At 39.2% G+C, this 15480-nt stretch overlaps 1 protein-coding gene across 4 annotated transcripts in view; it reads right to left on the bottom strand.

The window, feature by feature from the left end:
• Positions 1-15480, bottom strand: part of LOC144594611 (E3 ubiquitin-protein ligase rnf213-alpha-like) — a 116795-nt gene that overhangs the window by 30466 nt on the left and 70849 nt on the right. For all 4 annotated transcript variants that reach the window (XM_078401370.1, XM_078401373.1, XM_078401372.1 and 1 more), the window contains exons 37-44: positions 14310-14467; positions 13725-13937; positions 11088-11266; positions 5947-6067; positions 5444-5544; positions 4249-4431; positions 3356-3528; positions 1169-1268 (exon numbers count right to left, since the gene is read on the bottom strand). In XM_078401370.1, coding sequence (XP_078257496.1) covers positions 1169-1268; positions 3356-3528; positions 4249-4431; positions 5444-5544; positions 5947-6067; positions 11088-11266; positions 13725-13937; positions 14310-14467 — 1228 coding nt within the window. The remainder of the gene's footprint in view (positions 1-1168; positions 1269-3355; positions 3529-4248; positions 4432-5443; positions 5545-5946; positions 6068-11087; positions 11267-13724; positions 13938-14309; positions 14468-15480) is intronic.

Genomic DNA, 15480 nt, shown 5'->3' with positions numbered 1-15480 from the left:
GGAACAGCATCCCTCTCCCCATCAGAACTGCCCCCTCCATCGACTCCTTTAAGTCCAAGCTCAAAACCTATTTCTACTCCCTAGCGTTTGAGGCCCATTGAGGAGGCGCTGTGAACTGTTTTGTATGTGCTGTTATGTTTGTGTGCTACTGTATGTTTCATTTTTTCCTTAGTACCTAATCAGATGTACAGCACTTTGGTCAACGTGGGTTGTTTTTAAATGTGCTATACAAATAAAATTGACTTGACTTGACTTGACTAATCAACCACCATATTTCCAAATATATGTAAATCCTATTCCTCAGAATAATAAGTATTACAAAATCATTACAAAAATCATCAAGCAAAGTTTAAAATCATCATACCAATAATAAATATAAAATAAAGACACCCATCATGAGAATGACCACAAATCAAAGAATGTTGATGTTAAATAAAGAAATAATCTCATTCAAGCCGCTGATGAATCCAAAAACAAATCACCTCCAACTCATTTTGGATTTTGTCTGGAACAACTTAAACTTTTAGGAAACCAATGTATCAGAAGAAGCAAACCTAAGAAATTCGTGAAATCTATGAAAACAAATAAAACAAGACCACGAGACTGTAACAAAAAAAATGCCTTGGAACCAGATGTTTGACATTTTAATTCCTCCTCGATTGAAGTAGGAAATATCCTGACCAGTTAGGCTGCACCGAGAAATATGATTAAACAGAACGGATTTCCTCTCTCTGGTAATTTATACAAAAAGCATAATCTTAACATTTGTTAATCTGATGCTGATTACAGAAAGGAAAAAACAGGCCACTACTGTAATTAAGAAACAACAAACACTATTTCTTAAATTAAAGCAATGCAATATTGGTGGTAAACAGCACTTGATTTTCTTTTGAAAAAAAAAACCGTGTCGTGAGATTTCCCCCATCTAATTTACTTGGAGTTTACCAGGTACCAAAAATATACATGAAATTAAAAAACTGATTGCAACTTTTTAAAAACGAAATCACAATTCTCATGTTGACTTCATGCCATCATTTAATTCTTTAGTTGTAGTGAAATAATTGGAATGGAAGTTCAATATTCACATCTAATACCGCTCCTTTTTCATAACTTTTTCTAATTTTACAACAAACCGTTAGTAATACTAATACCAATCAATAGATTGTACCTGTATTTCAACAGCAGTTTAAGAACAATGGAACGGACAACAGGATTTTGATCAACCGCATCATCAAATGGTGACAGATGTCTCGTACCATACGAACGGTCTATGGGAAAACAAAAAGCAACTAATGTAGAAAGGGAAAATAACTAATGCAATGCTTGAGACATATATGTGAGACTAAGTACTAAGTATTGTTTTACAATACTGGTAGCATAATTGAACAACCAAAACAATTGATACCCTGCTACTGAATGAGTTGAAAGCTGCTTCATAGCAGGAAGTGGGAACAAACCTGCAATGAAAGGTTCCACAGCCAGTTTGAAAATGCCACTTATGGGGAGATCTTCCATTCCAAAAGAACCCATGACACAAAACAATATTAGATTATCTCCACAGAAACAAACACTCATATCATCAAGTTTACAAAACAGTTGCTTCCCAGCTGTTATCAGGCAACTGTATCATCCTACCACAACCAGAAACAGTGCTGAACTACTATCTACCTCTTTGGTGACCCTCAGACTATCCTTGTGTAGGAAAATAACTGCAGATGCTGGTACAAATCAAAGGTATCACAAAATGCTGGAGTAACTCAGCGGGTCAGGCAGCATCTTTGGAGAGAAGGAATGGGTGACATTTCGGGTCAAGACCCTTCTTCAGACAGATCAGTCTATGATACCTCGGACTATCCTTGATCGGACTTTGCTGGCTTTACCTTGCACTAAACGTTATTCCCTTATCATCCCCTCATCCCCAATCCTTTACACTGTAAATGGATTGACTGCGATCATGTATTGTCTTTCTGCTGACTAGTCCGCACGCAAAAAAAGCTTTTCAATGTACTTCGGTACACGTGACAATAAATTAAACTAAACTGAAACTATTAATCTTTCTTATTACTTTCATTGTTCATAGAGAGCACAGCTGATATTTTTTTAGTTGAAATCAATGAATATAGAAAGTTTAGTAGCGAGGACTCAGTTTTAAAAAAGACCTTCCCAAGAGCTAACCAACTCACTCAACTTTGCCCAGTTAACCAACTTTTATCCTTTATTTCTACCTGAAGAGCATTTTCACTGAGTAACAGAATACTTTCCATTTCAATTGCATTCTGTAGCATCAGACACTACCAGATCAGCAAAGCACAGGTAGTTTTAACAGCTCCCCTTTAGTAATCTGCTCCATCTCCACCTCTGGTGCACATAATGCACATTCCCACTTTTCAACCCAATCACCATCCAGAAAATTAGGTAGATAGAACACAGAACATTTCTAGGACAGTATGGCACAGGAACAAGCCCTTTGGCCCACATTGTCCATGAAGATCATGATACCAAGCTACTCTACAGATGAATTCATGGGAGGTGGTCTTGGAGGGGAGGATTCTCCTCAAACTGCGGAACATCTTGGACAATACAGCTCACCCCCTCCGTGACACACTGGTCAACCTGAGGTGCACCTTCAGCAACAGACTGGTTCCACCAAGATGCGGTACAGAACGCCACAGGAGATCCTTCCTCCCTGTGGCTACCAAACTGTACAGCTCTTCCCCCTTCTTTGTAGGGTAGACTAGCTCCCCCACCCAATCTTTGCACATCCCCAATCCTTTCCACTCGTCACTTTAATTTCATGTTTCATGTATCTTGTGTTTTATGACCGTTGGCAAATCAATTTCCCTCCAGGGATAAATATAGTTCTATCGTATCGTATGTCCATAGATGCCTAATAACTTCTTCCAGACTTCTTTTATCCCTTGTGTCACCAATGTGAATCTGACATGCTAATGCATGGAGGCATCTGGACAGGTATAATGCATCCAGGTCCAGCAATATTCAATGTCATTGCCATGATTTTTCATCATGCGTGTGTGGCCCACAGAAAGTATAGGCTAGGTGGAAAGAAAAACACTATCACTCCAACTACATCAGGTAGGTCATCTGATTACATACTCACCTCTTGTGATGGCTCTCTCTCAAACTACCCCACCCCTTCCCACTGGCTGAAATCCTTGCACTGCCATTGCATCCAACCAAATTATGAAATCTTAAACTTACTCTAATTCCTATCAAGTTCCTTTCGCTCTGGACTCTTGTCACCCAAAGTTACAAGGAGTGAGGAGACTAAACAGTGTGCAACAACCCCACTAACCAAAATAATAGGAAGTACTTAACTCTTCCAAAGTAATCTAACCTTTCTCTGAGACGCTGGAATCCGCCTTTTTTGGAAAAAGTAGCAGAGACAGTAGATCGTGAACCACTTCTTTTGTTGGTGGTGTGTTATCTTTGAAGCAGACCATGGAAACCAAAGCTATGAAAAATGCATCACACCTCTTGCGAAATAGGATTACTTTTGAAATAGCTTCTCTGTAATAGAAATAAAAATTCATGGCAGTGTAAATATTCAGCTATTTGTCATACAGCAGTTACTTAAAAAAACACAAAATTTGGTTACTTTCTTTCAGATTGCTTGTGAAATTGAGTGTACACTAAATGATTTTGAAGACATGCAGTGAGTACATCATGACTGCATTTAATAGACTCAGTTTTGCATTTTAGATCCTAATATATTAAATAAGGATTTCATCAAAATATTGGTTTTAACTAGAAATTATTGCGAACAATAAGTTTCACTATTGACAACTAATTCCCCTCTCTAAAGCAAACTAAAGGCAGTTGCAAGAAGATGGGGAAATTCAAATAAAGAACAATCATTTTTTAATTTTGATTAATATAATTTCAAGTAATTTATTTTTATGTTTAAAATGTTTCATATATACATAATACTCAATCTGGGAAATAAGTCTTTAAGACCTTACATCACAGTAAGGCCTAGGTCGTGATTTTCATTCGTGCCAAAGATTTAGAAATCAACAGTAATGTAGCTTCTATAGTGCCTTAAGTAGTAAAACAACCCTTGCTACAATTGTATTGTGATCTGATTCTGGTTTATCATTCCAAACCAGTAACTGCTAATCTTAGAACAAATGAATTATGAAGAATCCTCTCAGCCATAAATATCTTTTGTATTAATAGCGAGATCAAGTTTGTTGCGCTCTATCATTATTTGAAACCAAATCATAATACCTTATTTCTTCGGATGCCTCTGGTACATAATCATTAGCCACAGCAGTACAGCAAAATGGGCAGAATTCATTTCCTGATGCGAACCACAGCTTAATGCAGTTTAAGCAGTAAAGATGATTGCATGGAAGCAATACAGGATTGTTGAGTTTTCCATAGCAAACTGAACATTCGTGCAGACCGTATCTACAATACAATAAAAGATCAACAGTAAAATTAATAGTCTGAAAAAATCTGAAGGAGAGTCTTGACCCAAAACGTCACCCATTCCTTCTCTCCAGAGATGCTGCCTATCCCCGCTGAGTTACTCCAGCATTTTATGTCTACCTTCAACAGTAAAATTAAATTACATGCAGACCTTTTGAGAGCTGTTCAGATAATAAGAAATCCTGTATTTTTAGCTATGCCTTGTAATATGAACAATTTGCTTTCTATCACTGTTCTGTATGCAGCCTGAAATCAGAAAACTGCAAAAAAGATTAGCTTCAAATGCCAATTTGTCCTGGTTAGAGATGGAATGCTATATTTTAGGGAATACTCTAAAAATATAGGGACACAAGAGTCTGCAGATGTTGGAATCTAGAGCAGAAAATATGAGCTGCCAGAGGAACTCAGAATCCATGGAAGGAAATGGATGTTTCAGGTTGAAAACATGCCTTAATCTTGAAGCATAATTTCCAACACGTTGATTGTCCATTTATCTCCATGGACATTTTTAGTTTCATTTAGTGATACAGCATGGAAACAGGGCCCTCGACCCACCAAGTCTACATCGACCAGTGATCCCCACAAATCTACAAACCTGTACGGCTTTGGAGTGTGGTAGGAAACCGGAGATCCCAGAGAAAATCCACGCAGGTCACAGGAAGAATGTTCAAGCTCCGTATAGACAACACCCGTAGTCAGGATCGAACCCGGGTCTCTGGTGCTGTAAGGCAGCAACTCTACCGCTGCGCCACTGTGCCTGATCCATTTAGTTCCTCCAGCAACTATTTTTTTCCCTCAAAGTGCACATTCTTTGCATGTACTGTACAGTACATGATTTCAAGATTAAAATGTATCCCCTCAGGACCACCTCACTGATCAACAACCTTGAGAGGTCATTCATGTATTACAAATTTGCGAGTGACACAATGAGCTCATTGTTACTCGTAGAATTAAAACACGTACCTCATAATTATTGTACTAACTCTCTTACCTGAAAAACAGACATCCTGCACGCTGTTTGCATTCCCTTAGGATCTTAATCACAGCCTGAAAGGGTTCTTGCAATCTCAAATCAGAGTTACTGTTCAAGCTCTGCAAAAGTTAAAAATGGAATCAAATACAATTGTAAAGCCGGCCTGTTTTAACTGACTTACAGAAGCTGAAATTTATAAATAACCATGTTCATATGCTCCTGATTAAAAAGTCCTAAGCCATGAAAGGATATCAGCTGATTTAACATGGAAATAGCACATCTGATTACCATTCAGACATGCAAAAATATTGTATTAGTCACTGAAATTATACTGTGCCTTTATTACTTAAAATTACATTCAAACATAATTACATCAGCAGCATTGCATTGTGAAGAATGCTTTGTTTTTTTAAAACTTGATTGTTAAATTATCATGACTACTGCATAATGTCAAATTGCAGGTAAGTAAACATCACAGGTAAACAAAAGCAGTAAGAACGATACATAACACATTACGGTACCTTTGCAAGTTGCTTGGCATAGAATACAACCATGTCCTGCAATTCACTATGTATTTCTTCAACACCCAAAATGAGATGCTCCACAAAAAGTGACAATGAAAATATTCTCCGCCACCCAGATCTGAAATATAAACATGGTGCAAGTCCAAATGAAAAAAAAAGACTGGAAATATTCAGTAGGCCAGGCAGTATCTGTGGAAAGAGAAATAGAGTTTGACTTCAGATTGAACTTCATCAGGACACTGCTGAAATGTTTTCAACCAGAAATGTTAACTCTGTTTCTCCTTCCATCGATCCTGCCTAACCCGTGGAAAGATTCTGGCAATTTTGTATTCAATGACAGCTGTTTTGAGTTTAATACAAGATGTACAGAATTTCCCGCCATTCCCCTTTGAACTCTAATCTATTCCTGTTGTTTTGTCCATCCGGAACCTACTAGACTATTGCTAAATGACTTTTGTTCTCATCTTCTTTTCTAGTTTTCATTGTCATTTACGTATTTCCGTTGGCATACTGGGCCAAAAGTATTCTGACATTTACTGGACACTTATTTAACCTTTGCTGGTATATGACTAACAATAGGTGCCAACTTGATTCCCTATTTACTACAGGTGAACCTGCCATTGTGCTTCCATTAATTTACTGTTCCTTGCGCGGCTCCTGGAATCCCTCCTAACATGTGAATCTTCAAACCGGCCTCACTGGTTCTGCAAATTAGTTGCATCATTTCTACCTACATCAGCCAATTACAGACCTCCAAACATAACTTCGATCTCTGCATAATAACTCCTCCCTGTTAATTGTTTACAATCAGGATATATCTATCTATCTGTCTATCTTAATCTTTGATAATCCTATTTAAGATGAATCTTCTTTATGCATAATTGTATGGGTATTTTGCCTCCCCTTTGATCAAGATATTTGTCTTCCTTGTCTCTCTGTATATTTCTTGTCTTTTTCTCTCGCTCCTAGCAACCAAATAATGCTTCCTTTTAGCTTCTCCACTTGAGTATTTTGACCTGCCAGAACCACTACTTTACTGCTGACTTTATGGGTCTTGTAAAGTGCCCATTTGAAATGCATAGGTTAACCTTGCTTTGGGTGGAAATTACAAAATGTCAGCAGGAACTAGACTCTAAGGGGAGTAAGAGACACCTGTGGCTGACAAGGGAAGTCAGGGACAGCATAAAAATTAAGGAGAGGAAGTATAACATAGCAAAGAAGAGTGTGAAGACAGAGGATTGGGACTCTTTTAAAGAGCAACAAAAGTTAACTAAAAAGGCAATACGGGGAGAAAAGATGAGGTACGAGGGTAAACTAGCCAATAATATAAAGGAGGATAGCAAAAGTTTTTTTAGGTACGTGAAGAGGAAAAAAATAGTCAAGGCAAATGTGGGTCCCTTGAAGACAGAAGCAGGGGAATTTATTATGGGGAACAAAGAAATGGCAGACGAGTTAAACCGTTACTTTGGATCTGTCTTCACTGAGGAAGATACACACAATCTCCCAAATGTTCTAGGGGCCGGAGAACCTAGGGTGATGGAGGAACTGAAGGAAATCCACATTAGGCAGGAAATGGTTTTGGGTAGACTGATGGGACTGAAGGCTGATAAATCCCCAGGGCCTGATGGTCTGCATCCCAGGGTACTTAAGGAGGTGGCTCTAGAAATAGTGGAAGCATTGGAGATCATTTTTCAATGTTCTATAGATTCAGGATCAGTTCCTGTGGATTGGAGGATAGCAAATGTTATCCCACTTTTTAAGAAAGGAGGGAGAGAGAAAACGGGTAATTATAGACCAGTTAGTCTGACATCAGTGGTGGGGAAGATGCTGGAGTCAATTATAAAAGATGAAATTGCTGAGCATTTGGATAGCAGTAACAGGATCATTCCGAGTCAGCATGGATTTACGAAGGGGAAATCATGCTTGACAAATCTACTGGAATTTTTTGAGGATGTAACTAGGCAAATTGACAGGGGAGAGTCAGTGGATGTGGTGTACCTCGACTTTCAGAAAGCCTTCGACAAGGTCCCACATAGGAGATTAGTGGGCAAAATTAGAGCACATGGTATTGGGGGTAGGGTACTGACATGGATAGAAAATTGGTTGACAGACAGAAAGCAAAGAGTGGGGATAAATGGGTCCCTTTCGGAATGGCAGGCAGTGACCAGTGGGGTACCGCAAGGTTCGGTGCTGAGACCCCAGCTATTTACGATATACATTAATGACTTAGATGAAGGGATTAAAAGTACCATTAGCAAATTTGCAGATGATACTAAGCTGGGGGGTAGTGTGAATTGTGAGGAAGATGCAATAAGGCTGCAGGGTGACTTGGACAGGTTGTGTGAGTGGGCGGATACATGGCAGATGCAGTTTAATGTAGATAAGTGTGAGGTTATTCACTTTGGAAGTAAGAATAGAAAGGCAGATTATTATCTGAATGGTGTCAAGTTAGGAAGAGGGGATGTTCAACGAGATCTGGGTGTCCTAGTGCATCAGCCACTGAAAGGAAGCATGCAGATACAGCAGGCAGTGAAGAAAGCCAATGGAATGTTGGCCTTCATAACAAGAGGAGTTGAGTATAGGAGCAAAGAGGTCCTTCTACATTTGTACCGGGCCCTGGTGAGACCGCACCTGGAGTACTGTGTGCAGTTTTGGTCTCCAAATTTGAGGAAGGATATTCTTGCTATTGAGGGCGTGCAGCGTAGGTTCACTAGGTTAATTCCCGGAATGGCGGGACTGTCGTATGTTGAAAGGCTGGAGCAATTAGGCTTGTATACACTGGAATTTAGAAGGATGAGGGGGGATCTTATTGAAACATATAAGATAATTAGGGGATTGGACACATTAGAGGCAGGAAACATGTTCCCAATGATGGGGGAGTCCAGAACAAGGGGCCACAGTTTAAGAATAAGGGGTAGGCCATTTAGAACGGAGATGAGGAAGAACTTTTTCAGTCAGAGAGTGGTGAAGGTGTGGAATTCTCTGCCTCAGAAGGCAGTGGAGGCCAGTTCATTGGATGCTTTCAAGAGAGAGCTGGATGGAGCTCTTAAGGATAGCGGAGTGAGGGGGTATGGGGAGAAGGCAGGAACGGGGTACTGATTGAGAGTGATCAGCCATGATCGCATTGAATGGCGGTGCTGGCTCGAAGGGCTGAATGGCCTACTCCTGCATCTATTGTCTATTGTCTATTGATTAGCTGCCTAATGGAAAATGAACTATGATCTGGTCAAACATAAGTAATAGGAGGAATTTGCTAACAATGACATGAGAACAAAAATGTGTATGACATAGCAAAGATTAGTGGGAAGCCAGAGAATTGAGAAGCTTTTAAAGAACAATTGAGGGTAACCAAAAAGTCAATACGGGGAGAAAAGATGAAATATGAAGGTAAGCTAGCCAATAATATAAAAGGATAGCAGGAGATTCTTCAGTTATATAAAGAGCAAAAAAGAGGCAAGGGTAGATATTGGACCGTTGGAGAATGATACAGAAGTGATAATGGGGAATATAGAAATGGCAGAGAAGTTGAATAACTTTTTTGCATTAGTCTTCACAGTGGAAGACACCAGCAACGTGCCTGGAATTCAAGAGAATCAGGGGGTGGAAGTTAGTGGAGTGGCTATTACTAGGGAAAATGTGCTTGGGAAGCTGAAAGGGCTAAAGGTGGATAAGTCACCTGGGCCGGATGGATTGCACCCTAGGGTTCTGAAAGAGGTGGCTTTCGAGATTGTGGAGGCATTGATAATAATATTTCAGGAATCACTAGAGTCAGGAGTGGTCCGAGATGATTGGAAAATTGCCAATATTACCCCGCTGCATAAAAAGGGAGCAAGGCAAAATATTGGGAACTATAGGCCGGTTAGTCTGACTTCGGTGGTTGGTGAGATTTTAGAGTCCATTATAAAGAATGAGGTTATGGAGTAGATAGAAGTTCACGATAAAATAGGCCAAAGTCAGCGGAGGTCTTGCTTGACAAATTTGCTGGAAAAGTAAATAGCAGGACAGACAAATCAGAGCCAGTAGATGTTGCGTACTTAGATTTTCAGAAAGCCTTTGATAAGGTGCCACACGTTAGACTGCTTAGGAAGATGAGAGCCCATGGTATCAAAGGGCAAATACTAGCATGGTTAGCAGGTTGGCTGGATGGCAGAAGACAAAGAGTGGCAATAAAGGGGGCTTTTCCTGGTTGGCTACCAGTGACTCTCCTGGACCCAGCACATTGATGCAATTATAAATAAATCACATCAACGCCTCAACTTTCTTGAGAAGATTACAGAGATTTGGTATGTCAGAGAGGATTCTCTTGTGCACAGTAGAGAGTATATTGACTGGTTGCATCATGGCCTAGTTCGGCAACTTGAATGCCCTGGAACGGAATAGACTGCAAAATGTTGTGAACACTGTCCAGTCCATCACCGACTCTGACCTTCCCACCATCGAAGGGATTTATCGGAGTCGGTGCCTCAAACAGGCAGCCAGCATCATCCTGGCCACAGAGGAGGTTTACAAGAATGATCCCAGAAATAAGTAGGTTAACCTATGATGAGCGTTTGTTGGCACTGGGCCTGTACTCGCTGGAGTTTAGAAGAATGAGGGGGGGCCTCATTGAAACACACAGAATAGTGAAAGGCTTGGATAGAGTGGGTGTGGAGAGGATGAAAGGCTTGGATAGAGTGGGAGAGTTTAGGACTAGAGGTCATAGCCTCAGAATTAAAGGACGTTCTTTTAGGAAGTTGATGGTGATCTGTGGAATTCTTTGCCATGCAAGGTTGTGGAGGCCAAGTCAATGGATATTTTTAAGGCAGAGATAGATAGATTCTTGATTAGTACAGGTGTCAGAGGTTACGGGGAGAAGGAAGGAGAATTGGGTTAGGAGGGACAAATAGACCAGCCATGATTAAATGCTGGAGTTGACGATGGGCCGAATGGCCTAATTCTATTCCTATTCCTTATGACCTTAAAATTCACTGCTCATATTGACCGTAAGTTTATAACACCATATTACATCAAAACACACATAATTAACCCAAACCCTTTTGTGTAATGATTACAAATCTTTAATTTACTTTGAACATTTTATTTATTGATAAAAAACTGTATCTTCCTATAAATACGAAAATGATACACAAAATTCTTACTGGACATAATGCACAATGGAAGATTTCCGCCCTTCACATTGTGATAAGACTTCAGTGCAGACCAACTCAATGGGCATTTGCAGAGTGTTCACCATCTGCAGCCAGGCTGGATATGATAATTTAGTGTGTTCAAATTCCAGCATATCAACACAGGCAGCTGCTGCATAAATATCTATGACCTGTATTAAAATTGCAAACATTAATATTTTAATAATTTTTTTAAATAGCTAAAAATATTAATTGGAAATAGTCTTGAACAAATGTATTTAGCATACCACTTCTACCTTTATTCAATACTGAAAATAATTATAATGGATCATACGCAATATTTTTCCAATCTGATATTCTCATTTTACAAAAAGCACCACTAAAATTCAGGCAGCAAGCTTAAAAACATATCTTTCAGATTACTTACACTGGCAAACTATCAAATCGATGAGCACAGAGCATTAAACATCATCTACATAGATGATAGTAAGATCTTTAACAAGGTTCCGCATGGGCTAGTTAAATCACATGGGATCATGGGATCCAGGGTGAGCTATCCAGGCAGTCTTGTGTCTCTGGATACAAAATGGCTTGTGAATAGTGAATAGCCATTTTTTTCCCCCAGGGTAGGGGATCTAAAGCCAAAAGTCACAGGTTTAAAGTGAGAAGGGCAAGATTTAAAAGGAATCTAAGGAGCAACGTTATCACATAAAGGTTAGTGGGTATGGAATGAATTTCCAGAGGAAGCTGTAGAAGTGGATACAATCGCAACATTTAAAAGACATTTAGATAGGTACATAGATAGGATAGAGAGATATGGGCCAAACACAGGCAAATGGGCCAGCTCAGGTAGACAGCATGGTTGGCATGGACAAGTTGGGTTGAAGGGCCCAATTTCTGTGTTGTGTGACTCAATGACTCTAAAATGCTGGAACAACTGGTAGTTTATTAAAACTGTTTAAAATGTGGATGAAACAGATAAAATATTCAAAAATAAAATCAGGTTACTGGGTCCTGAGGGTTTAAGTTGGAAGGGTTTAAGTTCAGGCTCTAACATAAACCCTCAGGACCCAGTAACCTGATTTTATTTTTGAATGCTTTAGCCATTTCATCTACATTTTAAATAGTTTTAATAAAACTACCAGAGGCTGAATGGGCTCAAACATATATCCCGGCAGCAATGGAAGCTAAGGGGTGATCTTATAGTGCGATACCATATCATGAGGGACAGACAAGGTGAATAATCAGTCTCTTCACAAGTCTAAAACTAAAGACATATGTTTATGGTAGAGGGAAAACATTTAAAAGTGACCTGAGATACAACATTTTCCACAAGTAGATTGAGCTGTCAGAAGTGGTAGAGGCGGATGTAATTACAATATTTAAAATAAACTTGGACAGATACATATATATTGGAGGGATAAGGACCAGGCATAGGCAAATGGGACTAGCTTGGTTAGGCATGTGCAAGCTGTGCCAAAAGACCTGTTTCCATGCTATATAGCTCTATACCTATATTATGATGTCAGGCTTACTCTTTCATAATTCCTTGTTTATACTTTTGCTTCTATTTGAAATAGTATTTGTCAACCTCCAAACACAAGGATAAACACAAAATGCTGGAGTAACTCAGCGGGACAGGCAGCATCTCTGGAGAGAAGGAATGGGTGACGTTTCAGGTCGAGACCCTTCAACGGACTGAAGAAGGGTCTCGACCCGAAACGTCACGCATTCCTTCTCTCCAGACATGCTGCTGTTTTGGGTCGAGACCCTTCTTCAGTCCGTCAAAGGGTCTTGACCCAAAACGTCACCCATTCCTTCTCTCCAGAGATGCTACCTGTCCTGCTGTGTTACTCCAGCATTTAGTGTCCATCTTCGATTTAAATCAGCCTCTACAGTTCTTTCCTACACATCCAAACAAGAGGAATTGTTCCAGTGTCTAAAGAATTTTAGACCACCATTTTATTATTCGTAGGGCCACCTCATTTAGTATTTTAGAAAGTAGATTTTCACACCCTGTGGATTTGCCAGCTTTTAATTCCTACAATTTCATAAATATTATTTCTTTACCAATACTGATTTCCTTTAGTTTTTTTCTTTGTAGTATTGGTTCCCTAACACATCTGGGAAGCTATTTGTATTTTATTTTTTGACAAAACTAACGAATGGCATTATTTTTATTTATAAAAGGAGGGAAGTAGATAATATGTTATTACCTTCCATCAGTGTGCTGTGGATGTTTATGTTAATTTTTATGTAGTTGTGTGTCTTGTTGCTTTTTTGGTATGACTGAATGGCAAATCAAATTTCTTGTATGTTTTTACATACATGGCCAAATAAATTAATTACAATACAATATGTTAATGTACATTTAATGTACATTAATGCATTATTTTGACATGGTCAATTATTAAAATATCATGGTGCTTCTGGAATGAATGATGCTTGATATAAAATAGCATTTTATTCTCCCTACGATAAATGTAATAGCTGGTTATAGAATAGAAAATAAGGATTTTTTAAAATCTGTGATTTAGGACATCCAATGTAATGTTACGGTTCGATTTAAATGCAAATTTTTCTCTTAATAGCTATAAAAATATCCAAATTGTTTAGCAAATTAATCAAAATATTCAGCAATATTCTCACCATCTCTTTGTCTTCAGCCTTCTGTATTTTATCTTTCATGTTCTGTAGCAATGTCAGAACGAAAGGATTCACTACAACAATTCTTGAAAAGTTCTGCAGACGGTTTTTGAAATGTTGATATGCAACGTGCACCCAAGGCAAAGACATTTCATCTCCAATATTATGTTCTATTTTCAGCTGATTTATGCAGGAGATCAGTGCGCCTTGAAGGAACTAAACATGAAAAACAAAACCTCAAATTAGTAAATAACAAACTATGTTCAATAAAAGGGTACTCAAGCATTTCTCAGGCTCACATCATGAATTAGTTCACTGCTGATATATCCAGGGCTGAAAAGAAACCTTGATAACGATTTGATAATGAGGGGAAATTTGAGGGGGAACAACTTCCTGTGAACATAGTAGAAACAAGGAACTGCAGATGATGGTTTACAAAAATATATACAACGTGCTGCAGTAACTGAATGGGTCAGGCAGCATCTTTGGAGAACATGGATATATGATGTTTTGTGTCGGGACCCCTCTACAGAACTCTGCTTTATACTATGAAAAGCATTCGGCAATTTACCACATTTTCTCAATTACCTTAAATTCAACTTCAGATGAGATGTTCATTGTCATCAGCAGGAAATCAGCCAAGTACCTGAAGAAAAAGTTCTGTCTCCATTCTTCTTTCACATTTGAAAGGTACTTTCCAAATCCAGTTTTGTTAAATATGTCATTCAGCTTTTGGTCAACTTGTACTGTTTATGGGTTTTGGAAATAAAAGATGTAATATCTTAGATACATAGAAAATAGGTGCAGGAGTAGGCCATTCGGCCCTTCGAGCCAGCAACGGCATTCAATATGATCATGATCATCCAAAATCAGTACCCCATTCTTGCTTTCTCCCCATATCCCTTGATTCCGTTCGCCCTAAGAGCTGTTTCTAACTCTCTCTTGAAAACATCCAGTGAAGTGGCCTCCACTGCCTTCTGTGACAGAGAATTCCACAAATTCACAACTCCCTGGGTGAAAACGTTTTTCCTCATCTCAGTCCTAAACAACTTACTCCTTATTCTTAAACTGTAACCCCAGGTTCTGCATTTCCCCAATATCAAGAACATTTTTCCTGCATCTATCCTGTCTATTCCCTTAAGAATTTTATATTTTTCTATAAGATCCCCTCTCATCCTTCTAAAATCCAGTGAATACAAGCCCAGTCGACCCATTCTTTCATCATACGTCAGTCCCACCATCCCAGGAATTAACCTGGTGAATCTATCTGCACTCCCTCAATAGCAAGAATATCCTTCCTCAAATTAGGAGACCAAAACTGCACACAATACTCCAGAGGTGGTCTCACCAGGGCCCTGTACAACTGCAGCTGGACCTCCCTGCTCCTATACTCATAACCTCACATTTATCCACATTATACTGCATCTGCCATGATTCTGCCCACTCTCCCAACCTATCCAAGTCACCCTGCAGCCTCATAGTATCCTCCTCACAGCTCACTTCCACCCAGCTTTTTGTCATCTGCAAACTTGGAGATGTTACATTTAATTCCTTTGTCTAAATCGTTAATATATATTGTAAATAACTGGGATCCCAGCACTGAGCCTTGTGGCACCCCACTAGTCACTGCCTGCCATTCTGAAAAGGACCCGTTAATTCCTACTCTGCCAACCAGTTCTCTATACATGTCAATACCCTACCCCCCAATACCATGTGCTCTAATTTTGCACACTAATCTCGTGTGTGGGACTTTATTGAA

Source organism: Rhinoraja longicauda, chromosome 6 (genome assembly GCF_053455715.1).
Source record: "Rhinoraja longicauda isolate Sanriku21f chromosome 6, sRhiLon1.1, whole genome shotgun sequence".
Classification (NCBI taxonomy): domain Eukaryota; kingdom Metazoa; phylum Chordata; class Chondrichthyes; order Rajiformes; family Arhynchobatidae; genus Rhinoraja; species Rhinoraja longicauda.
This window is presented reverse-complemented; position numbering and strand designations above follow the sequence as displayed.